This window comes from Molossus molossus, unplaced genomic scaffold (genome assembly GCF_014108415.1).
Source record: "Molossus molossus isolate mMolMol1 unplaced genomic scaffold, mMolMol1.p scaffold_m16_p_16, whole genome shotgun sequence".
Lineage (NCBI taxonomy): Eukaryota > Metazoa > Chordata > Mammalia > Chiroptera > Molossidae > Molossus > Molossus molossus.
Window position 1 is genome coordinate 46,974,022 of NW_023425351.1, and position 26,240 is coordinate 47,000,261.

The 26,240-nt window shown below is 33.6% G+C and overlaps 1 protein-coding gene and 1 pseudogene across 12 annotated transcripts in view; one reads left to right on the forward strand and one right to left on the reverse strand.

Moving 5' to 3' along the window:
• Positions 1-26,240, forward strand: part of RIMS2 (regulating synaptic membrane exocytosis 2) — a 513,935-nt gene that overhangs the window by 295,400 nt on the left and 192,295 nt on the right. For 9 of the 12 annotated variants that reach the window (XM_036264303.1, XM_036264293.1, XM_036264304.1 and 6 more), the window contains 3 exons: positions 2,659-2,815; positions 4,257-4,373; positions 13,856-13,921. In XM_036264303.1, coding sequence (XP_036120196.1) covers positions 2,659-2,815; positions 4,257-4,373; positions 13,856-13,921 — 340 coding nt within the window. The remainder of the gene's footprint in view (positions 1-2,658; positions 2,816-4,256; positions 4,374-13,855; positions 13,922-26,240) is intronic. The other 3 variants (XM_036264306.1, XM_036264297.1, XM_036264299.1) reach the window with 1 other exon arrangement.
• LOC118631744 lies at positions 23,644-23,910 on the reverse strand (annotated as a pseudogene).

Here is a 26,240-nt window from a genome sequence, read left to right on the forward strand (position 1 = left end):
AAAAAAAAAAAAAAATAGTGGTCATGATGAGCATGATGAAGATAATGATGATGGTACTATCACATTCTGCTCAGAAATTTTCAGGCTCTTTCCATTACAACCTCATGACATTTTACGTATATTCAACTTGGGTTAAACTTACTGGTATGGCTGATTTCCTCACTGCTGCCCCACAATGAACTCCTACTTTTCTACCACCTTAGAATTTCTTCTACTTTTTCTCCATCTGCCAAATATCAATTGCTTTCAAGGACTCGTTTGAGTAATATCACTTCTAATACACTTTGTCTAAGTGTGTTAAATCATTGGATTGTTTCCCTCCTTTGGTGTGTCAGGTTTTTCTTCTCAGGCTTTTTGTTATTTGTCTCAGCCCTATCAAATACTATAAGAAAAGCAGTTCACAAAGGTACTTCAAATAGTATTCAGAGTGCTTTCTAATAGTGTTTATTTATTAAAGAAATAACTATAGGACCAGCTAGTGTGGCTCAGTGGTTGAGCATTGCCCCATGCTCCAAGAGGTCGCCAGTTTGATTCCCAGTCAGGGCACATGCCCAGGTTGTGGGCCAAATCCCCAGTGGGCATGCACAGGGTGGCCAGTCAATGTTCTCTCTTATTGATGTTTCCATTTCTCTCTCTCCCTTTCCCTTCCTCTCTAAAATCAATAAAGAAGAAAAACAAGAAATAACTATAGACTTCACCCCCACTCCCTCCTCTGAAGTTTGTCAGTCTGAACCCTACTTCTTTGTTTCTGGGCCTATTTTGTTCATCACCTTATTTTGTCCATTATATTCCACAAATAAGTGAGATTATGTGATACTGTCTTTCTCTGACTGGCTTCTTTCACTTAGCATAATACTCCCCAGGTCCCTCCATGTTATTTCAAAGGGTACAGTTTTTGAGAACTAGTTGAAACTCTCCTAGGTCATGGAAGAGATGAAAATATTTTTAGAATAAACTTGAGTATTTTATTGAAGAGAATTTCATTTATTTATTTTTTTAATTAATTTATTTATTTTTGTTACAGATGTACCCCCACCACTGATTCCCTACCCCCCCCCCCCTGTCCCCAGCTTTGTTGTCCATGTTCTTTGTTCATGCACACATGCATGTAAGTTCTGTGGTTTATCTTTCCCCCACTACCCCCTCTTCTGGGGATTGTCAGTCTGTACCCCACTTCCATGTCTCTGGGACTACCCTATTCCTCAGACTGTTATGTTCATTATATTCCACAACTAAGTGAGATTATATGATATTTGTCTTTCTATGTTTTGCTTGTTTTGCTTAGGATAATACTTTCCAGGTCCCTCTATGCCATCTCAAAGGATAAGAGATCTTTCTTTCTTACAGCTGCATAGTACTCCATTGTGTATATGTACCACTGCTTTTTTATCCATTCGTCTACTGATGGACACTTGGGCTGTTTCCAGATCTTAGCTATTGTAAATAGTGCTGCTACGAACATGGGTGTACATATATTCTTTCTGATTGGTGTTTTAAGTTTCTTAGGGTATATTCCTAGAAGTGGGATCACTGGGTCAAAGGGCAGTTCAATTTTTAATTTTTTGAGGTAATACCATATTGTTTTCTGTAGTGGCTGCACCAGTCTGCATTCCCACCAGCAGTGTACATGCAAAAAAATGAAACTAGACCATCAACTTACACCATACACAAGAATAAACTCAAAATGGGTAAAAGACTTAAATGTGACTCATGAATCCATAAAAATCCTAAAAAAAATGTAGGCAACAAAATTTCAGACATCATACGCAGCAGAATTTTCACTGATACATTACCTAAGGCAACAGAAACAAAGGAGAAAATGAACACATGGGACTACATCAAACTCAAAAGCTTCTGCACAGCAAAAGATACAGTCATCAAAATGGAAAGGCAACCCACTGTATGGGAGAGCATAACTGTCAATGATATATCAGTAAGGGGTTAATTTCCAATATATATGGAGCGCTCATACAACTCAACAAAAGGAAAACAAAGAACCCAATTAAAAAATGGGCAGAGGCTGGTTGGTCGTGCGGGTGGCAGCCACTCGATGTGTCCCTTCACGTCGATGTTTCTCTCTCTCTCTCCCTTCCTCTCTCTCCCTCCCGCTCTATCTGTACAAAAAATGGAAAAATATCCTCGGGTGAGGATAAAAAAAAAAATTAAAAAAAAAAAAAAAAAAATGGGCAGAGGAACTAAATAGACACCTCCCAAACAGGACATACAAATGGCTAAGAGACATATGATGAAATGCTCAACATCACTAATCATCAGGGAGATGCAAATTAAAACAACAATGAGGTATCACCTCACACCTGTCAGAATGGCTGCCATCAACAAATCAAACAACAAGTGTTGGCGAGGGTGTGGAGAAAACGGGACTCTAGTACACTGCTGGTGGGATTGAAGAGAATTTTATATAAAAGTTTCCTTCTTCCAAGCCCAGTGCCTTGGATGTTGTAGCTATGTAAATATTTGAATATTTGTCATTCTTTTTTTAAGTGTTTAAAAAATATTATTATATCTTACTATTAAGCTATGCCTTTAATATATTCAAAGCCTTGTCACTCCACCAACATTTTCTGTTTTTCAGTAAAGTACAAAATACAGGAGGATTTAGTGTGTAGATAACTGTCATTTTAATATTTCTACCTTTAGATTATCGACACAATGGTCGAGATCTTCAAAGCTCAACATTATCAGTGCCAGAACAAGTAATGTCATCAAACCATTGTTCACCATCAGGGTCTCCTCACCGAGTAGATGTTATAGGAAGGACTAGATCATGGTCACCCAGTGTCCCTCCTCCACAAAGGTAAGAGAACATACACATTTTATTTGTAGGATGCTATTACAATCCTATTAATCATAAAATACCCCAAATAACCTCTAAAGAAAATAAATTCTTGTGGAAAAAGTTACTTCAGGAAAAACAAAGATGCTATTGGCTAATGGATAACCTACATAATGAGAGTAATATAAAATATAGGCTACTTTATAACTTTGGATGACCCATATATTATTTTATTGTAAGAGTTCAAAATTATAAATGGGATCCACCTTTAAATCACTCATCAATACTGAGAAAATCTAATTATAACCAATTTATTATATTCATAAATGATAGAGATATTGATAATTTAAGAAATAGGAAAAAATAAACATATGATGAGGCTTTAAAGTTAGGGACACTCGTATGAAGAATTAAAAGGAATGCACAGGCAGTGGGAAGAAAGGCTTAGGAAATCTGTAGCTTCATGTTTTATGCCTAGTGGAAAACTCCAATCAATCCAGTGACGTTCAGAAAGGCTTAATGGTGTAAGAGCCATGGAAATAATTTCCATGTTTGCTAATAAGAAATATGTGCATAATTCACAATTTATATACTTGCAGTGTGTCAGAAATTCGAACTCTTAGAATGATAGCCTTATAACACCTATTACAAATGAATAATTGAATTAGTTTTAGACTTGGAATTTTTCATTGTTATCCTAATTTTATTCATGGTATTGGACCATCTAAAAGAACATGAGATTTATTATAGTTATACATTTAACTTATTTAATTTATGAGGATATTACATACTTAAAAAGTGTTTAATTTAGACAATGAAATTAGGAAAATGTTATATATTAACTTTATAAACATAGTTTAAAATGTTTGAAGATGTTGACTTAAGTTTGTCAATGAGACAAAAATGAGTTTTCTGAAAAGTAATTTCTTGAATGTGATAGACCTCTCTCAATAGAGGCACTTACATAAAAGATTTATTCTGTCATGAAAAGGAATAGACAATCCAGGCTTAAAATGGCAGCTTTAAAAATGACTTATAAATACTTCAGTTTAGATTTTAAAAAAGAAATAATCATTATCCCTAATATAAGATCTACCAATATGTTGTCTATAAACAACATGCTGAACTTGTTTTCTCTACAGAAATCTGTTTTTTCAGCTGTATTTCTGTAGCATTGAATATCACTACTAGAGACCTCAGAGGCGTATGTTAATAGTTTTGATAATCATTATCTCTATCCTTATTGATTTTAACTTAATTTTATGTCATATCTCTGTTCAGAACCGACCTCCTAACTTCACTATCTATCTCCAGTGGGTATTTACACCTTTGGCCAGGGGTACAATTAATTAGTTAAAACAAAACAAAAAACTTGGACTTGACTTTATAGTAATTTTTGTCTTTTTGTTAGTGTAGTATATGATTGTGGTTTTAAGATATTTAATGGATCTTGCTATTCCAGTCGGAATGTGGAGCAGGGACTACGAGGGACACGCTCTGCTACTGGGCATTATAATACAATTAGTAGAATGGATAGACATCGTGTCATGGATGACCACTATTCTCCAGACAGAGACAGGTGAGTATGATTAAATACTATCCTACTTTATTGTAGTTGTTGCCTCCGGGAAAAAGGTATTACCACACAATGGTTTCATCCAGAACTAGGGTATTTCTTATCTTAGGTTCTAAAACCCTGTGTTTCCTTTATAATGCCTTCATTCATTCTTATGAACCCACTATCATTAAAAAAAAAATACAACAACCAGACAAAAAACTACAATATTTTCTTTGGTAAGAAAGAAAAATAAAATCATATGGCTTTTGTGATTATGGGCTTTTGTTAAATCAAGCCAGTAAGTTAGTAAATTTGCACATGAGGTTATAATGTTAGTCATAAAGAAACAAGGTGTTTTATTATTTTTACCTTACCATAATTATTATATATAAAAATACTTTCATGAGACAATAGATTTTAGTCTATTACTTTCATCAGGAAAATCAATGTGACTTTTTATGTATTAAAATATTGAGATAAGTCTGGTTTGTTTAGGAAACAAACACAAAAACTGATTCATGAAAGGTTTTTCCTCATGGCTTTCAGTAAACTTTTTAAGCATCTTAAAGAATCATGCAGTTGATCATTGTTTTTGAACAAATTCTCTGAATTTACTCTATTAAATGTGACATACTGGGAAGTAATATGGTATGTTTTAATGCATACATTAATTACTACTAATTTTTTTTAATTAAGCAGATTGATTAACATTCTAATTCATGGTTTCCTTGTATGTAAAATGAAAAATGCTTTGATATTTTCCCAAAACTATCAAATGGATTTGAGATAAGGAAAGAAAATGTAATTTACCATTCAAAGAATGTTGTGATAAAATAACAGAGGAACTCAGAAGTCCTTTTGTATACATCCTGAACTAATTTTAGTAGAACTATTTGGGAGATTTTAAATCAACTCATATGAGGTATATCTGTCAATATCCACAAATTTGTTATGTCTAAATCTAGGGTTATACTCAATTCATGCTTATAATTTAATTGTCTTTTAGCAAACTTTTTCAAAAGTAAATATATGGAATATGTTAGTCTTTAATAATGTCAAACAGCTATTTGCTTTTGAGTCTGAGATTTAAGAAGAAATTAAAACATTATTAAATTAATAGCTTTATCAGTGTTGAATGAAGGTTAATGTAGTATAGTACTTATTTTTAATTTGTTTGACTTTTTCTTATTTATGTCTTTAGGTGTAATTATAGGTATGCTACCTATAGAAATTTATGCTTATCAAGAACAATAATAGTGAAAAAAAATAACTATATTGGCATAATTAGAAGTTTGAAGGAGTCATATTATGGTGTATGAATGAGTACTTTTGTTAATTAATTGAATTTTAATGAGTGTGATTATTTCTGGAAATTATGTATATAGTGATTCATAAACTCCTTGTTTATTGAAAGTTTAGGGAAATGATGAAACAGAAAAGTCTGAATGACTTTAAATACTTCAAGTTTATGTTAAGGTTTTCTTTTAATGAAAAGTGAACTTGATATTTTTTTCTGAAGACAATATCATCTAAATCTTGCAAAGAAGAATGAAATAAAATTAGCCCCTAGAATTATACTCGCATGCAAAAAGTGTCAGTATCGTGCAAACACATAATATTTTATTAGTATTTTAAGGCAAATGGCTCTAAGATTAATGACAGAGAATTTGACTAAACCTTGGTATTACCTGATATAGTCATAACTGAAAGGTCATCATATTTTTCTTGTTTACTTTATAACTTGATGAATCTTCTAGTTTAGCAAAAATTTTCAAGTAGTTCAAAGTTTTGGGGAAATTGACCTATGTGGTTTTACTACTATCTTAGAGTGCCTTATATTAAGAGATCATAATTACTGTTAAGTGTGAGCTATATTTAATCCTTTTTGAAATAAAGAAAATAGAATTTCATTTAAACAGGACTATAAAGCCATTTCTAATATTCTATTTTTGAGTTATATGTGCAATCATTAACACGAGGAATCAAAAATAAAGTACAGTATTATCCATGTAGTCTATCACAATATTAAACAATGGGTTCTTAATTTCTGTTTATTCTAGTATTCTAACTATTTTCAGTAATAGACCGCATATGAAGTCATTGTAATTTTATGTATTATTTAATTGATAAGAAAACTCTAGGACTCTTACAGTAAATTTTCATGAACAGTATTTTATCAAATCAATCAATCATACTATTGATTAAATAGTCTAAAAGAAAACTTCCTTTGAAATAGTAAGTGAATTTAGGTATTTTGCATGGTACATTAACCTTTCTTTTCAGTAAGAATTGATGCACTGAACTAGAACAGTATTTTATTGAAAACTTTGTCATAGGATTTTGAACTAAATGGCATGGGCTTGAATTTAGGCATTTTGTCACTTGCTGACCATGTATCTTTGGGAAAATTAACCTCTTTGGAATTTGATTTCCTTATCTATGTCATTATAATATTAGTACCAATTTTACAGGGTTTTTGGGCACATTGAATGACACAGTGCCTCCAGTTGCAGAGTATATACTCAGGAAATGTGCCTTACCTTTAACATTTTAAAAGGATCTTTTGTCTTACAAATAATTTTACATTTTTGTGCTTATCAATTAATCAGGGAAAAAAAGAGAAATTGGTCAATTTGATGTTTTTTTAAAAAACTGCGTAGAGAATGTAGGACATGAGCTGGACCTTGAAAAATGAGCATGTTTATTCAGGCAAGAACAAGAATGAAGATATAAGGACAGAACACACATATACATCAGAGAGACCCAGTAGGAAGGATGAAGGACTTAGGTCATGTTGGAAAGTTATGAATGAGGATAATGGCTTTTACTTTGGCTATATTGGGTGAAAAATATTGCTATTTGACATTACTTTATAGTACCTGGTTAAACTTAAGTGATGTAAGAAGGAGATATGATGTTCATATTCTTCTCTTATAGGTAACAAAAAAATCACATTTAAAAAATCAAAATTTGACTGGATCTTTAGTTCTCTGCACATTACTCGTTTATCATTAGTCAGAATCCTATTATGTTTTGAAAAGGGAATAAGTTTTTTTTTTTTATCCTCACCTGAGGACATTTTTCCATTTTTTTTGTACAGATAGAGTGGGAGGGAGAGAGAGGAAGAGAGAGACACAGAGAGAGAAACATCGACGTGAAAGGGACAGATCTAGTGGCTGCCACCTGCACGACCAACCAGGGCCTGGGACAAACTGCAACCGAGGTACACGCCCTTAGCGGGAACTGATCCCAGGTCTCTCTGGACCGCAGGCCGACGCTCTAACCGCTGAGCAAAACTGGCCAGGGTGGAAATGAGTTCTTTACAAGTAATTTAGAAACTCCAGTGCAGGGATATAAGCTAAAATGATGAATTGCAAAAGGCATCTCTCATCTTTCTTTCTATCCCTTATTACTTTTTGTATCATTGTTTCTCTGGAAAATTGTGGTAACTACTATAACTAGGAATATAATTTTCCTGGGGCAAACTATGTGGCTTTAGTATTAGAAAACATTTCAAAAGCTTATTTCTTTACATGATTTAATTTACTAACAGAATAAGTATGGAGTACTAGATAATATTCCTGTAATACGTCAGAGATACCCTGCAGTAAGAATTTTTACATTTATCCTAGAGGCCAGAATAGTTTGGGTATATGGAGTTAAACAAAAATCTTTCACGGCTGAAATCTTTTCTGAAAGGAAAGGTTTATTAAGCCAAATGCTAGCCAGAAAGGGACCAGGTCCTGCAGTGTGAAGTCTAAGCAACAGCATGGCGAGGCAGAAAAGACAAAAATGCTCGGTCCTGGAGTTGACTGATGGTTTTATGTTTTAGGGAAGAAAGATAAAGTTGTTTTGAAAGAACTTACATTGGCTATAGATGATGTGGAAAGAAGTGAAGCAGGGGCATTTCTAGGATATGTGCACATTCAGTAAGGAAGTAATATTTATTACTTTTGATTGATTGTGGGAAACAGTCCTGAAAGTTCATGTATAAGCAGGTTGCTGTTCTATCTGGCAGTCACTGCAGAAGTTGATTTAAAGCTCCAGCATACACGCAGGAATGTAAGCAGTCTCTTAGGCCCGCAGCTATTAATGGGTTAAATACTCTTGTTTAGTTTCTTTCTCTTACTCCCAGCCCACTGTAATTTAATGTAGAAAATATCAGAATTTCTTTTTTGTCAATACTTTTAGCATACTAAGAAAAATATATAATTAACACTGGCAGAAAATATTAGTTCATAAACTTTCTTCTGTGTGTTCAATTAATACATTTATAGTTTAAAAAGAAAAATGCCCTACTATATGGATCCCTAAGATACACTACATACTTGAGCCACTTCTATTCTTTATTAGGCATCCAGCTAGCAGAAAGCGTCAAATCCATAGTCTTTGGGTCCTTTTTGTTACCAACTGTGAGGTGAAACATGTCTCTGAAAGTCTGAGATTATAGGGAAAGTAAATGAAAAGAGAACTTGCTTTACAAAATAATGCAACATTTTATTACATTTCAGGAATATATTTTAACATAGTTAAATCATACTGAGTATATTTTAGGAATTATAGAGTAGCAAAACAATAACAATATTAGTGACAGAGCAGAAAGTTTTGTATTAAATTGAAATTGTTATAAACTTAGCTTTAAAAAACTATTAGTTACTTAAGGGTATTATATTTTATCCTCTCATTTTGCAGTCCTTTTTTATGTGTCTGGTGGTTTCTAAAAGGGGATAATTGGGCTAATTTAATATAATGGAAGGGTAATTTATTATAAATATGACTTTGTTCTGTCTTTAAGGATTATATTACTTAATAAGAATCAAAGTATGCCTAGATATGGGATCAGTGATCTATTCAATTCTTTGAATCATCAATTTAGAATGTGTGACCTCAGTTTTGTTTTGCTTTTTAAAATGTAGTAATTTTTTAGTTTTCTGTTTTTTCTTTTACAATAAATTAGTGTTCTGCTTAGTTTTTTTAGAAATTTAGAACAGATTGGATTAAATGATATTTTTATTTTATTATTATTATTATTTATCCTCACCTGAGGACATTTTTCCATTCCTTGCACAGATAGAATGGGAGGGAGAGAGAGGAAGGGAGAGAGAGTGAGAAACATCGACGTGAAGGGACACATCGAGTGGCTGCCACCTGCACGACCAACCAGGGCCGGGGACAAACTGCAACCGAAGTACGTGCCCTTAGTGGGAACCGAACCCGGGTCTCTCCGGACCGCAGGCCAACGCTCCAACCGCTGAGCCAAACTGGCCAGGGCTAAATGATATTTTTAATGTAGCTTACTTTATGGTTTAACTCATGTATATTTAAAGACAGTATTTATTGCTTAGATTTTTACAATATGTTAATTTTGGAAGAAAAATAAGCATGGCTTAATAGAGGAGTGTTTTTTTTTATTTGTACCAAGTGGATGCAGCAAAAGACCTTGGATGCATCTCTGAATCTTGGGTGGATTTTAGGGGGCTTACTGAAACAGTATGGTTAATTTAGTGTAATATTCATTGATGCATTTTATAGGTTTGAATAGAATCTTAAGGGGGTCTTATGGCCAGAATAGGTTAAGAGGTATAACATGGTTGTAGAAGAACATATAGAAAGGGTTTTCCAGAAAAACAGAACCAATAGTATAGATAGATAGGTGATATATAGGTAGGTAGGTAGGTAGGTAGGTAGGTAGGTAGACAGATAGTAAGGAATTGGCTCACATGATAATGGAGGCTGAAATTCCCTACAGTCAGCTCTCTGAAACCTGAGATGCATGAGACTATAGGGAAAGTAAATGAAAAGAGTGTAATTGAGTCCAAGTCTGAAAGTCTGAGAACCAGGGGAGCTGATGGTGTACATCTCAGTCTGAGGGCCAGAGAGATATGAGATGTCAAATTGAAAAGTGAAGCAGAAGAAAAGGGAGGAATTCCTCCTTTTTCCTACCTTTGTTCTATTCAGGCCCTCACCAGATTGCATGATGCCCACCACACCTAGGGTCTTCTACTCAGTCTACTGGTTCAAATGCTAATCTCATCTGGAAACACCCTCACTGACACACCCAGAAATGAAATTTATTGTGGGCACCTCTTGGATAGTTAAGGTAATGCATAAAATTAACCAACACTAAAAGGAAAAAAAAACAACTGAAGGTTGATGGTGATTCTTGCCTAATGTTTTCTTTGACATAGAATTAAAATCAATTATAAGACTCTTCAAGGAATATATTGGAAATTGGATGATGATATATATGTACGATAAAATCAAAAATTTTAACAAGCTTCGAAGTTTACATATTTTCATTACTCTTAAGTAATGCTCAGAGAAAATCCTTTTCAATGCAATAAATCTGGACATCGTAATTGTGGGGTATTATTTCTACTCTGTAAAACCAGGAATGCCCGTTTATTAATCTGTTTTTCTTGTTTTCTTTTACTACATAGGTTTATAGTCTTCTGTTTACATTTCTAGAGTGTATCCATGATTGTGTGAACCATTGCTGTCCTTGGAGAGTAGGTTTACTATGAAAATGTTATAATTCTGTTTTTACTTTTCAATTCAATCCAAAATGAATGTACTGAGTGGGTCAACCACTGTGCATACAGATTTAAAATAGATATTATTTTGGTCTAGATAAACAGATGATCCAACTAGTTATAACAACTAATATACCAACAATTAGTTGTATATACAGTATGCCAACTAATTATAAAAAATAGAGTACAGTGAGGCAGAATCATAATATTAAAACAGACTGGAAAGAAAATTACTGCTTGGGTCTATTAGAAAAGTTTTAAAAAGAAGCTGGACTTTAAAGATTGATTAGAATTTTGAAAAGTGATGAAGTGGAGACAGAGGGGACAATGGGCATTGTTGGCAGAATGATGTGAGCACGAACAAAATTGGAGTCAGGAATGCATGGGATGTATTTAGAGGATCTTAAGTAGTCTGGTATACCTAAATAAAAAGTTGTGGTGTGGGAGATGGGAAGTAATAGGAGATGAAATTTCAGAGTAGTTTAGAACTGAATTTGCATGCCATTTTAAGGAATATGTACTTGTTTTATGATATGAGAAGCCACTGAAGGATTTTGAGCAAGGTACCTACATGATCAGAGCATAATTTGCAAATATACTTCTCTAGACAGAGTGAAGAATGGATTGGATTAGGAGAGGATTGGGCTTTGAGGGAAGGGAGACCTAATAGATTATTTCAATAGACATGGTAACCCTGATTTACAGTAGGGGCAAAAAAAATTTTAAAAAGGGATAAATCCGAGTTAAAATCAATTGAATATGGAAAATAAGAAAGATGAAAGATTAAATTCTAAGATTTTAAAACTTGGTTTATTATATAAATATTTAAATCCTTAGTTGAAACTGGGATTACAAGAAGAGGAATAGCTGACAATTATATTAAGCTCCAAAGGGGAATTACAAAATTATATTGGAAACTAGAAGGGTCTTTAGAGACCTTAGAGTCCCAGGTTCTGAAGAGACACCTGAAGGATAAATGGGAAGGGTCTAAGTTTCTCTTTACCCAGAGTCATTCTGACTTTATTGCATTGAAAACACACACACACACACACACACACACACACACACACACACACATATTTAACATAAAATTTTGTTTGCAAAAAAAAAGGGTCTCCTGGCTCAAAAAAAAAAAAAAATTGAAAACTGCTCTAGCCCCCTCATTTCATAAATTTAACACCAGATGTCCAAATAGTCAAATGTCTTGCTCAAACCTCACAATTAGCATGTGTTTTTCTGGAGTCTACATGACATGCAAGCAGCCATGTGGAGAACCCAGAAAGCAACTGCAAATGTGTCATGAAACCCAAAGAAAAATTAAGGCTAAAGCAAAGTGAGAGCTTATGCTCTAAAAACAAATAATATTATCCAGAGAATGTGTTGGAATATAAGCAAGGTTGAGGGTTAAATCTTGGGAAACCACTGCATCTCAGGAACACAGAAAAAGGGAATCCAGTAGATGAAATGGTTAAAGAAGCAGTTAGATAGGCAAGAGACCAAGCCATGTATACAAACAAATGTTAAGATCCTGAATTTTGGATTAAAGAAGTCTTGAATTTGAAACCCAGTCTAGCTACTTACTATATGGCTATATAGTAACAGCTTCAATATCTCTGTCTGTGGGAATACTAAAACCTACCTCAAAGAGTTGTTATGAGACGTAAATGAGATAAAGTAGACAAAGTTTTAATGTAATACTTAACACATAGTTAAGTGTTAAATACTATTTTTATAAGTCAGAAAAAATAGTGTTTTAAAAACCAAGAGAGGAGTGTCAAGACAAAGAGATTGAAATCAATGTCTGTTTAATACCATAGGTACATGTAGTAGGATGAAGATCAAGAAGAGATTAAAGGATTATTTTTAGGATTTCACAGGTAACATTCACAGGATAGCATGGAGAGAACTGTAGAGGCAGAAATCAAGGAAAGTCAGAGAGCCGCAGTGGCTTATGAGGAAGGCAACTTTAGTTAAGATTTTATTTTTAGGATTAAGTACACTTGAGGAGTGGTAGGCACTAGACAATAATGAAACAATGTCAAGTGGGAAGCAGAATTACAAGTAGAGGAATTTCTTTGGTAAAGGAGAAAAGGACAAGTGAAGATATAAAATATGTATTTACTGTATATTTAGAGGTTGAAGAATGAGAGAGTTCAAGGTTGGTTTCCATGTTTTACTAAAAGGTAATGATCACCTGCCAAAATTAAATGTTTTGGCAATAAATGTTTTAAGAAAATAGAACAACTTTAAATTAGTTCTATGCAGAGAAGAGAATCAACTACAGATGGGTAAATGGTCAGTGTGCTGCTTAGCTGGCTCTGATGGACATGAGGCGTGAAATACAGCAGAGCCCGTGGCATGCAATAAACATAATAAAATAGTGTATGGAAAAATGGATAGTCTCCAAAATTTAATAAATATAATTAATAATCAGAAATAATTTGAATCAGTTTATTCTTTACTAAATGGAATTTACAAAGAAAACCTTCTAATTATTTTTAATTATTAATCATTAAAGAAATAATTACCTTATAAAATCTCCTTAGTATGACAAGTATTAGAATTTTCCTCTCTTATTATTTTCTTCTTATGCTTTCTGGTTATTTTATTATTTTTCTCTCATTTTTTGTCTTAAAAAAATTGAACGCATTTATATTGTGTAACATTTTATAGATTGTGCTGAAGATGTTTGAGTAATAATAAGAATTTATTTTGGAATATAATTTATTTAAATTTCAATTTCTTATATTTTATTATGTTTTATTTTAGAATACTTAGAATAGTTTAACCTTTATCACTGACATATCCTAATGGATATTGAGTGGAAAGAGTGAGCTTTCCAGTACCAACTTTCATTTGCTTTGCTTACTATCTGCTTATCTTTTTTTAATCTCACTTTTTAAAGTTAAAGTATACCTTTCATTTCTTTCCTGAGTTTCATTTATATTCTTGTTTCTGCCACGCTTGCAGTCATTTTCTTACTCTACCTCGCTCCAGATACAGTCAGACCACTGAACGGCATCACAGGGATGGCAGGTATATTTTTCTTACAATTGAGTCTGTTCATAGAATTGCATGTGCCTGTCTATTGATATGATATAATTCAATTTTATCTCTGTTTTTTATATATACATATGGTTATAATTTATATATACAGTATCCTTAGAAAATAAAGCATATATGAACTCTTTAATTATATACAGTAGGATGTCAAGAATACAGCTTCCTTTTAATGAGTTAGGATCATATCTTTGATGATTCTCAAAATTTAGTTTTCCAGGAATTATAATTAACTCTTGATTACCTACAAGAATAGAATACAGTTTAATTACATTTGACTGCCTTCCTTCCTCAGTAGAGTTCATAATTAGGTATGTAGACTGTACTGGTTGATTTGTACATATCTTAACAACCTGCTTCCTTCCCTCCCTCCACAGTCAGGGAGTTGGTCCTTGAAGTGCTGAGGTTGAGGTTGAACTGATTGGTTTATGGTTTACCTTGTCAAAGGTGGCTATGATCTACTCCTTCATCATCTTTGTAGATGATGATTTTAGATACATGGAGAATACTGAGCCTGTGGGGAAATCTTTGTTCTTTTCTCATCTACCACCATTCTCCTTATATTGAAGGGAAATATCAATGACATGGCCTTTAACAGAAGGGAGGATTAACTAGAAAAAGAAGGGAGAGAAGGTCTTTATGTAGCTTTAGGGATTTGAGCTAGTTCAGTGACAACATTTTGAGGTCCTATAGGCAGAGAAGAGAATGGGAGTGATAATATGGTAGGTTCAGCTAGTGTAGCTAAAGAATTAGATACTGCACTCACTCTGTCATTTCAAAGTGATTTGAGTTATGTATGACCACTTTTATCCTGTTAATTTAGTTAATTGAGAGTTAATAATATTTAGAGAAAAATAATTAAAAATAATGAATAAATTTCTAAGAATTGAAATGATGTAGATAAATGTAGAAGGAAACATGAGATAATATTGACAATATATTCCTAATAATTTAAATTTTGTGATGTCTTTCAGTAAATGTAATTGAAATATAATGCCTTTTAGTTTATTATATTATAGTGATTATTACTGTATTTAATTTTCTTTTGCATTTTCTTAGCCCCTTTTCCGTTACTTCAATACTAAATAATTCTTACTTTGTTGTTGTATTTTTTTATTTTTCCCATTGGTGTATATAACATTCAGACTCTTTTTTTGGTTGCAATGATTATATATTTATCTTAAATATATATGAAAAAGTAGTTATATAACTGCCTTATAATTACCTATGACCTTTCTTAATGTGGGTGCCATGAATGAGACTACTGATTACAGGCTTATTCTATTTAACTCTGGTATCTCTTCATTCCACTGTAAGTTAAAATCGTGCACCACATTTATATATTCTATATTTTCTTAATTTTAATTATCAATCAATAAATTGGTTTATATTCTTATCCTTTCAATAAATCAGCATGTCTAGAATTAGTTTTTAATCAGCTCTAGGTTGGTTATTAATTTCATAATACTTACCAAATTCTCATCCTAGCTGGCCTGTTTTGAAGGAAACATTTCTGAATTGTTTTTGTTTGCCATGATTTGATTTGTGATCAGGAAACACAATATTGTTACTATTTGCATTAAAGTAAAACACAGATAGGAAAATCAGCTTTAAAAAACAAGTTTTCAAATGTCTTACTATAACATTTGCTATCATTTAAATGATTCAAATTTGTGAGTCTATGCATAGACAAATTGGGTTGATTTTGTAAGAATGAAGTTCTTTAGTTGCTTTTTTTTTTTGGTACGTGCCCCTAGCGGGAACCAAACTCTGGACTCTCTGGTCCGCAGGCCAACGCTCCAACTGCTAAGCCAAACCGGCCAGGGCTTTAGTTGCTTTTTAAAGTATTACCTTTTATCATTATCTGTTTGATATATAGAATAGAATGTATGTACGTTTTCAAAGCATAATGATAAAATGAACAACCAGGAATCTACTACCCAAACCAAGAATCAGAATATATGGTTACACCCCTTGCATTTACCTGTAGGCTACTTGCCTATTGCATTTGTGTACCTCCTGCAGAGAAGTAATAAACACTATACTGAATTTCATTTTATATGTCCTTACTTTTCTTTTTCTTTTTTAAAATTTATTTATTTTTTATTAATTAATTTTTGTTACAGATGTTTCTCCTTTTCCCCCCACTGATTACTTTTCTTTTTTTAAAAAGTGACTTGGATCATTTGTTCTCACTCTGCTAACACTCTGAGTTACTCAGTTCCTCTGACCCCATCTCAGTTCTGTGAGATTCTGGGATTACTGAAAATATGAAAGTTTATCTAGTCATCTCCCCATTTTCCTATTTATTACCACAGTGTTCTATGCTTCTTATTTTAACTTTAGTTATGTAATGCAACTGAGCACATCCGCCCATTACCCTTCCATGTTGGTATTTTCTGTTGACCTCTTGGTAAAGCTATTTTAATTACTGAAGATTTTAGCACCTGGCTTTAGTCTTCCTCATCAGCTTGATGTTAGAATTCACTTGAATGATCTATTCAGCACCTACTTACTCTTTGTTTCAAATTGGTTATAGTGAGCTTTACCTTCAATTCTGCTTTAGTCAGGCACTTCTGTGACCATACTCTGATTCTTATCATCACTTGAAACCGCTCCACCTTTGAAATATAAATCCAATTACTCCACTCTTGGACCAGAACTAAACATGGTTCTTTTTTTTTTTTCTTTTGTTGAGTTCAACCTCACCAGTTTCTTCATGTTAATAGAGGAACTACTCTCTCTTGACCCTTTAGCTTTCCCTATTAGTCTCCACTTTCTTTATTTGCTTACATATCCAGAGATTGAACCTATTCACAGAAATACCCTCAATTTGCATGGCTGGTATGGCTTAGTGGATTGGGCGTAGCCCTGTGGACTGAAAGGTTCTGGTTTGATTCCTGGTCAGGGCACATGCCCAAGTTGAGGGCTCGATCCCCAGTAGGGAGCATGCAGGAGGCAGCCACTCGATGTTTCTCACATCGATGTTTCTGTCTCTCTCCCTTTTATTCTCTAAAAAAATCAATAAAAACATGTTTTTATTTTTTTTATCCTCCCCCGAGGACTTTTTTGCATTTATCTTCAGATAGAGTGGGAGGGAGAAAGGGAGGAAGAGAGAGACAGAAACATTGATGTGAGAGAGACACACCGAGTGATTGCCACTCCACGACCCCAACGAGGGCCGGGGACAAACTGTAACCAAGGTACGTGCCCTTAAGCGGGAACCGAACCTGCATCTCTTCGGTCTGTGGGCCGACACTCTAACTGCTGAGCTAAACCGGCAGGGCTCAATAAAAACATATTTTTAAAGAATAGATATCCTCAGTTCCCTGGCTACATTGTTCTTCTTTTACCTCTTTGGCAAAGTTCTTTTCTCTTGCAGAATAGTTTTTAAGCTTAATTTTCCAAGTTCTCCCTAACTCACCTACTTGAGTGAAAATAAGTGAACACTCAAAAAAAAAAAAAAAAGAAACGTCTTAATTGAGGGGTATGGAAAAAGAATGAATGTTACATCAGTTCTCTAGGTGTCTAGTTTCCCAGCCTAGATTTCAAGGTGGCATTTACTCCCATGGTCTGAAAATTCTTCTTGGGGGAATAAATATGTAATAATAGCTCCAAGTGGATCATAGTATGACTACATGAAATCTGGAATTTTCTGAATGGAAAGAATGTAGTAAAGTCAGCCATGGCACCCCTAGTCTGTGAAAAATTAGAATCACTGTTCTCTGTACCCCAAGATTGTAAAATGAAAAGTTAGGAGTGCTTTCTCTTTGGAACAGATAGAGGTTTAAATAATGTTTGCTATAAACTTCTTTTATATTACTTTAGGAGATATATAGTAACTAATATGAGAAATCGAAACTTTTTTTTCTCTGTCATGGTTATACTGGCCACTACAAAATGATCTTCAATTTATTGTGTATTATAAATCACAGTCAACATTTAAACACAAATATTTGGAATGGATGTGATGTTACCTTTTATTAATCTCCCTTTATTTAGTTATATCCTTTATTTTAATAAATATTCTTTTTATATTTTAATATTTACCCTAATACCTACTTTTCCCCCTAGTACTTATCTCCACCTAAAGCTATAAACAGTGTATTAAGGGATCACTGACATTGATGGTGGACAAGGTGATTGTGGACTTTATGTAAAGATGTCATGGAGGAGACAACAATGAGGCTATATCTTAAAGGAGGAATTGGAATTATTCACATTTATATATAATTAACTAAGATAGGATGTCAGTGGAATTTTAAAGTGTATAAACAAAGCTGCTAAAGTAATAAGCACTGTGTTTCAGTACTGTTGAAACATTATCCACAAGGCAAGGAATAACAAAAAAATGGATCTGGAATGATAGAGATGATCCCAATTACGAATAACCTTGTATTAAAGTTGTTATGTTAAAAACTTAGATCTAAGACTGTAAGTGACAGAGGAACTTTGAAGAGTTTTAATTAGGGGATGACTATAATATACTCACTGTAGAATAATTATTTTAGAGATTCTGTGTATGATTAATTTGAAAGAAAAGGTTATGGAAAAGAAAAGTATGTATTGAAGTATTTCATGATCTAGGACAACAAAAACTCTTTGAGGTTCTGAACAAGGCAAGGTGGTAGATGGAGAGATAGAGAGATGAGAGATCTAATCAATTAAAATCAATAATAGTTGGTAAATAATGGTATTTTGATGTGGGGGAGCAAAGAGTCAAGAATCACTCCCATCTCATAGCTTGGGTAACTGAGTGCATGTGGTATCTTAACAAAGGTAGAGGTTGGAGGTATTAGAAGAGGAATCAGTTAAGTGAGGGACAAGTTCAGTTTTGGAATTATAGAGAGGGCTATGGAAAACCTCTAGCAAGAGTGAAATAAATAATAGAGCTTAAAGAAATTTAGGCTGCATAGAGCAATTTGGAAATAAATTCACTAGTAATGGGAAGTAGCCACACACACACACACACACACACACACACACACACACACACTGAAATCAATAAGAGAAACAATCCATGAAATGAAGACCAAGGAATTTTCCACTGCCTTTGGAAACATTAACATTTAATTGGTAGACATAGGACAAGAAGCTTCTAAAGGACATTGAGTAGAAACCATGAGAATAAGAACAGAACCAAAAGAACAGAGAGTTTTAAGAAAGGAGAAATACTGTCAACAGTAAAAATCATAAATGAAAAATGCCCATTAGGTTTGTCGTGAGGAGTCATTAGTGACTAGCTAGGATGATTTCAGAAGGGTGTTGAAGGAAACGGAGCAGATTGCAGTGGCTGAAGGTGTGACTGGGAGATAAGAAAATAAATACACCAAAAGAACATGGAGAAATATTGGATAGGGGAATGTGATATCAGAGTAGCTTTCTTTCTTTTAAAATGGGAAATACATTGTATGTTTATAGGCTGGAAGAAAGGATCCTCTAGGAAAAGAGAGGTTGAAAAAAGAAGATGACTAGAAGAAAGGTCACAGGTTGAGCAGAGGATTGGGCTAAACACATAGGTAGAAAATGTAAACAGAAAGATGTTCTTATTATTGAGACAGGAAGAAAAAATATAAAAGAATTGGAAGTAAGTAAGGTTTTCTAGAAAAGGATGGTAAATTGATGTTACTTATGTTTGATAACTTTAATTTCATTGTTGCTGTAATTCAGATTATTTTGGTTGTTTTTGAGACAAATTTCTGAGGGTAGAATATGATGTATTTGATTGAAGATGAGAAAGTTTAAAATAATCATTGGGTAAAAAGGGATGGGAACTGATTAAGTAGAAGTGAAAAGATTAGTAGTGATAGCAGCACAGCAGATGTTGGAAACCATGATGACTTTGCAATGTGCCAACCTGTGTGAATGTTTGCTTTGTGTAAGCAATGCCCAGTTGCCTAGATGTAGAGCAATCAGGTTTTCACTGAATCAGTTTTAGGGTTCTGAAGAATGTTTGGAAAATTTGGGTTAAAAAATAATCTGAATGATGGTATAGGAGTGGTTTAGATGGTCATTATAGCGTCTTGAATGCGTAATGAACAAAAAAAGGCAAAAAGGGTAATATATATTGGCAGGCATTGGTGAGCTGAGAAATGAACAGTATCAAATGAGGATCAAGTGAGGTGGGAGTGAGATTCTGACACACCTGACAAAATTAATTATTGTAATCAGAGTTTGAGATACTGGAGTTTAGTATTTCTGAGTTCGAATATTTTCATTGGATTCTAAGAGCCATAGTATTTCCCCAGAGTGTGGAGGTGGAGTGCTGTGGGGTTGATACAGGAAAAAAGTGATGATCATTGAAGTTTGAATATCTTTTGGTTCACGATTATTGAAAAATGATCTGCATGTGTGTTGAAATCTCCTAGCAGATGGCAGACAACAAGTTACCCAAATTTTCAATGACTAAGGGATAGTGATTGGAATTTGGATAGATATTAGCAACCTGAATTAATAATGGATGTTACAGCTAAGTGGCATGCTTAATTGAAATAAGGGCATGCATATTACTGTGGGAGGGTAATGGCCCATGTGCCTCTGGGGAGTCACCCTCTCCTGGATCCATGGACTATGAAATGGAAAAGAATTAAATGGCATTGCAGATGAGACCTACACTGAAAGCAGAGTCTGCAAGTTTGAGCTAAATATTATTTAAAGTAGGAGTATGCAGGAGCCATTCTGCATAAAGGCTGATGATATTAAGGAAGTTTTTTGTTTTATTTTTCTAAATTTTATTTTTATTTATTAAAATTTTTTTCCAGTTTTATTGACATAATTGACATATAACATGTTAGTTTAAGGTGTATAACATAATGATTTGATGTATGTATGCATTACAAAATGATTGCCACAATAAGTTTAATGTCCATCACCTCACAGTTACAGTATTTTCTTGTTATGAAAACTTTCAAGATACACTCTTTTAGCATAATTCAAATGTACAATACAGTATTGTTAACTAAAGTCACCGTACTGTACATTACGCCTCTAGTATGTATTCATCTTATATCTGAAAGTTTTTACTTTTAATCACCATGACCCACTTCCCCCACCTCCAACTTCTTGCCTCTGGTAACCACCAACCAATCTATTCTCTGTTTCTATGAGTTCATTTTTTTAAGATTTCCCATATAAGGAAGTTTATTAACAGTGGATAAGAATTCTTGAAAATACATCTAAAAGAATGAGGAGATTAAAATGGTACAGAAGAGAATGTAGGAGGTGAAGACTTTAGAGAGAAGATATCAGGGGACAAAAGTTTTTACCTTTTACCTGATAACTAAGAATTACAGAAATAAGATGTTTGAATAAAAGTGATTTACCTCACATATTCTAAGTTTATGATAAGTTGTTTTGGTGCTAAACTGGACATTGTTTTGGTGCTAGGCCTGAGTACAGTACTGGGAAGGGTCTGACCCAGATCTAGAGTAGTGCTGAGGGATGCCATGGAGTTTGAGTAGAGGCAGTGAATGGTCTTGTCTTAAGGTATTTGGGAGCATGACTAGGACCCTGACTAGAGAAAGGATTCTGACAAAGCTATGGAGTCATGAATGATGAGATTTCTGCATAGAATGTAGATATTTTCTTACAGGTGCCCTAAATGGGAAGCATTACTGAGAACCCTAAATAAATGTGATCATATTCAAGTAACTCACATTTCATGAACTACTATTTTTTTGTCTTAATTCTTTGCATTATTACCAATCTTCTCCTTTTCTCCTGCCAAGTATTTTCTTTTCCATTACAGCTAATCTTCTATTTGTGTTGCTGACTGTAACCTCTCTTATTTCTCTGGAATTTTCATTCATTCATTCATTCATTCATTCATTCATTCATTCTTCATTTTCTCTTGCATTTTAATCTCTTACTTTAATGATTTTGTTTCTCCTCAAATTATTGTTGAAATCCTTTTTAAAAAATACCTTCTATCTTGCCACACCTTTAAGCTACCTTGAGAATCATCTCTCTCTCTCTCTCTCTTTCTCTCTCTCTCTCTCTCTCGTTACACTTCTTACGTATTATATACATATGCATCCTTCACTCCATCAGTTCCTAAGCTTTAACCTTCTATAGTTTGAATATTGCCTTCCGCACTTTATTTTAAATGAGTTTATCCAGATCATTTATACACATTTTTCTTGTTACCTCCTTGGATCTACCATTATTAATCTTTTTTTATTTTGGCTTCTATAATGAAGTACTATTCTGATTCTTATTATACCCTTTGACTGCTCTTCTCTATTTCTCATGTCCTCAATTTTGTGACCATGTGTTTTCCTATATCTTATCATTACTATAGCTTTGACTGAAACTCCTATTACCTAGTATAGTGCCTGGCACACAATATCAATGCAATGAATAGTATTGAAAGAATGAATGAATCAATGAATAGTGAAATAGTAATACTATGCACTTACTTCTCAAACTATCTAATTTCTCTCTCTGACATTCAAGTTATTATTATTCCCTCTCAATATTCTTCTGCTTCTGATAATAGATCATCATTTTATTTTGGAGGTTGGGAATGTCATGTTTTTTTCCTTTGGTTTATTGATTTCTGTATTTAATTTAGATGGTGACCTGTCAAACATTTTTGAGAGAAAATAAAACATTTTTTTTTTTTTTTTATCCTCACCCGAGGACATTTTCCCATTTTTTGTACAGATAGAGTGGGAGGGAGAGAGAGGAAAGGAGAGAGAGAGAGAGAAACATCGACGCGAAGGGACACATCGAGTGGCTGCCACCCGCACAACCAACCAGGGCTGGGGACAAACTGCAACCGAGGTACATGCCCTTAGCGGGAACCGAACCCGGGTCTCTCAGGACCGCAGGCCGATGCTCTAACCGCTGAGCCAAACCGGCCAGGGCAAGAGAAAATAAAACATTTTTGCTATCAAAGAAGTTAACAGGCTTTAGAATGAAGAAAGCTCAATTCAATTTCTTGCTCAAAAAAACATCTAATTGGCTAACTGTCCAAGTTTCTGTGAGCCTTAGTTGGCTTATTTTTAAAATGAAATGACTTCTGAAAGTCTTTCTAACCTTAACATTCTGTTTATATAATTCTATGTAGTGTGTATATTCTAATACTGTACATCTTATATTTTGTATATTGTGATTTATAATATTTGTCATCCATTCCTTTATTTCTACCCCTCTTACTGCATGTCAGCCTTTTCCTAGTCTAATTCATTTTATATACTGTGGCTGAATTCTTCTTCTTATTTCTTTACTTAAAATTTACATTTGTTCAAAAGCTTTGGTCACTCTAATTGAAAATTAAATGGATTTAATTTTAATTTCATAATTAAATGAAATGTCTAAACCTGTTAACTGGGCCTTTTAGATCTCCATAAAATGACTCCAAGCTAATTACAAACTTAACATTTTGCTGTATTCTATTTTTCTGCTGTTTCTAGCATTTCCATTTGACATTTGTTTCTTCCAGTCAGATATACTAAAGACAAAAAATTCAACATACAAAGTGGCCTAGACCTGCTGCTTCAGAACATGACCTTCCTTACTAATATTTTGATAAGACCACAGTGTCAAAAACAGCCTATTCTAGAATTGATAGAAAAGTATTCAGTGTATGTTAAATGAATGGCCTAAACTACTCAAACTTTAACAGCTCTTTAGGATAATTAACATAGGTAAGATCAAATCCTTACGTGAGGCTGCTGGGGAACTGATAGAAGATGTCATGAGGACATTTTGTGCACTACTACAGTGATGCCATCATGTTTCTGGATAATAATATTTCCATTATCTCATTCTAGATATACCACAGGAATGTCTGTGGGGTCAGAGGTTAATTTAGCTACTTGCTGGGCTAGACCAGTATTGCCCCAGGACCCCACAGCAGCCCAGATTAAGTCCATTGTAAGTCTGGGCACAGGGTACAGAATTCCAACAGTGAACAGATTCTTCATTGTGTCCTCCAAGTGCTGTTCTAAAGTTGCTTCCATCCCACCCACTGCCTGCTCTGACCCAGGACCCTTCAGCACATTGTGTCTTTTCGACCACAGTCCTCCCATTTGACTCTTTTTAATGGTCTCCATTTATCTGCTGAAATTTCTCCAGCTTTTCATGTACATTGTCCATCTTTTGTCCTATAGTCTTTATTTATTTATTTTTTTGTTATTGACCTTAAAAAGAGTGTAAGGGGGAGATAGAAACATCGATGAGAAAGAATATCAATTGGCCATCTTCTGTATGCCCCCCACCGGGGACCCAGCTCACAATCCGGGCATGTGCACTGACTAGGAATCGAACCGGAGACCTATTAGTGCATGGGTCAACACTCAACCACTGACCCACATGGGCCAGGCTCTACTATAGTCTTTAACATCAATCATACTTCTTTTAAATTTCTTACTTGATATCTGATAGTTACATCTATGTCATCTCTGAATCTGACTCTGTTGATTGCTTTGCCTCTTGACAGTGTGCCTTAGTTTTCTTGCTTTCTAGTAATTTTTTATTGACTGTTAGACATCATGTAATGAGTAGTGACTAAGGCAGATAGTATTTATGCCTGAAAATGTGCAAACCTCTTGTTCTGTTAGACTCTGTGTGTGTGTGTGTGTGTGTGTGTTTGGGGGGATTGTGTGATCTTCAGGCAGCTATCTCTATGCATACGATGTGTGTGATTTGAACTGATATCTTAAAGTGACAGCTAAGGGTAGTAGGCAGCAGTGTAATTTGTATTATACCCATGACACTATCAGTGTAAAACTAGCAAAGCAAAAGGAAGGCTAATGAATTGTTCAAAGTTCAACAGTGAAACTGTTGAACATAGCACTCAGATAGTCTAATGTGAGAGCCATGCCTCATCCCATTTATATTCATGTAAAGAATAACAATGCATAATTCAGTCCTTTGATAAATATCTTTAAAATATTTGTTATTTTATGGGGTTTTTGAGGACCTAGGAAGGGAAAACATAGGTCCAACGCCTTGGTGGAATAACTTGAATTTCTTTCAATTGACAAATGTAGTTAAACTTTAACATCCATTGAAAATGGAAACTAGTAAAATAAAAGTCTTATAGATAGAAGGTGATAATTATATTTCTCTCAGGATTTTGAAAATATGTTTAAAAGATGTATTAATTTACTGCATGTTAATTGTTGCTGGGTAAATAATCCTGCTTATTCATAGTTTTCTGTTTTTTTGAAGTAAAAATGAACAAAAATAAATATTTAATAAGATACTCAAAATAGTCTAAAGATATTTACATCTTATACGTTTCTCTGTGTGCATATTAATAATACAATATATTTTTATTGTTCATTGTTGTACTTGTCCATATTTTTCTTGAGGAAATTGGATTGTTTATCTCTCTTATTGCTGTTTCCAATAATGACTATTAAAAAAAAAAAAAAACTTCTCTAGATATGAGACATTTTACTTCTCTTTTTGATAATAATTTAGGCTTATGGGTATAGTAATATGTTTTTCTAAACTAAAGCTGTGTTGCTTTCTCTCATCATACATGTTTTATTACCATTTTCACATTTTAGATGGTTATTAACATGGCAGACTCTAAATATTGCTGTTATTTTTTAATAAGATTATTTACTTTTAACAAACATACAGAATTTATGTTTAACTGAACAGAAATGTTCTGTGGAGAAATGCTGTCATTCCCATGGATAAATTAATCTATCTTCCACCAAAATAATAAAATGCTTCTATTTATACACAATATTTATTTACCATGATTTCCATGGTGAGTGTTTTATATCTCACAATTTCTTTAACTTTGGAAACAATGCTTAACTAATATAAACTAGGGTTTTTTAAAAAGTTAAACTTATACCTCTTACATTATGATAAACATGAAAATTATGTATTTGTCATGTAATCGCTTTAAATTATTTGTTATTATACACACATATATTTTATATTAATTACTCTAAAATGTCTGTTAAAATTTTTATTATGTATTCTTATATTTTGCAGCTACTTAATGTTCAGAAAATCTCTAGATATTCATGCTTCTGTTGTGAATCAGCTTACTTTATTACACAATGTGGAATAGGAAAAGCATTTCTTACCCCAGACCTGAGATTATGCTTCTTGTCTTCCAGAGATACATCCACTTTTTTTTAAGATTTCAGCTTTAGAAAGAAACTATTTCTTCATAAAAAGAAAAAATAATAACTAATTCCTAAACAGCTTTACTTTTTTGCAGGTTTATTTTTAAAGAAAACCTATCAGGGCATCTTTATAATATAAACATGAAATAAAACTGATTTAGCATAGACTGCAGGGTCTGAGTTATATTCTAGGA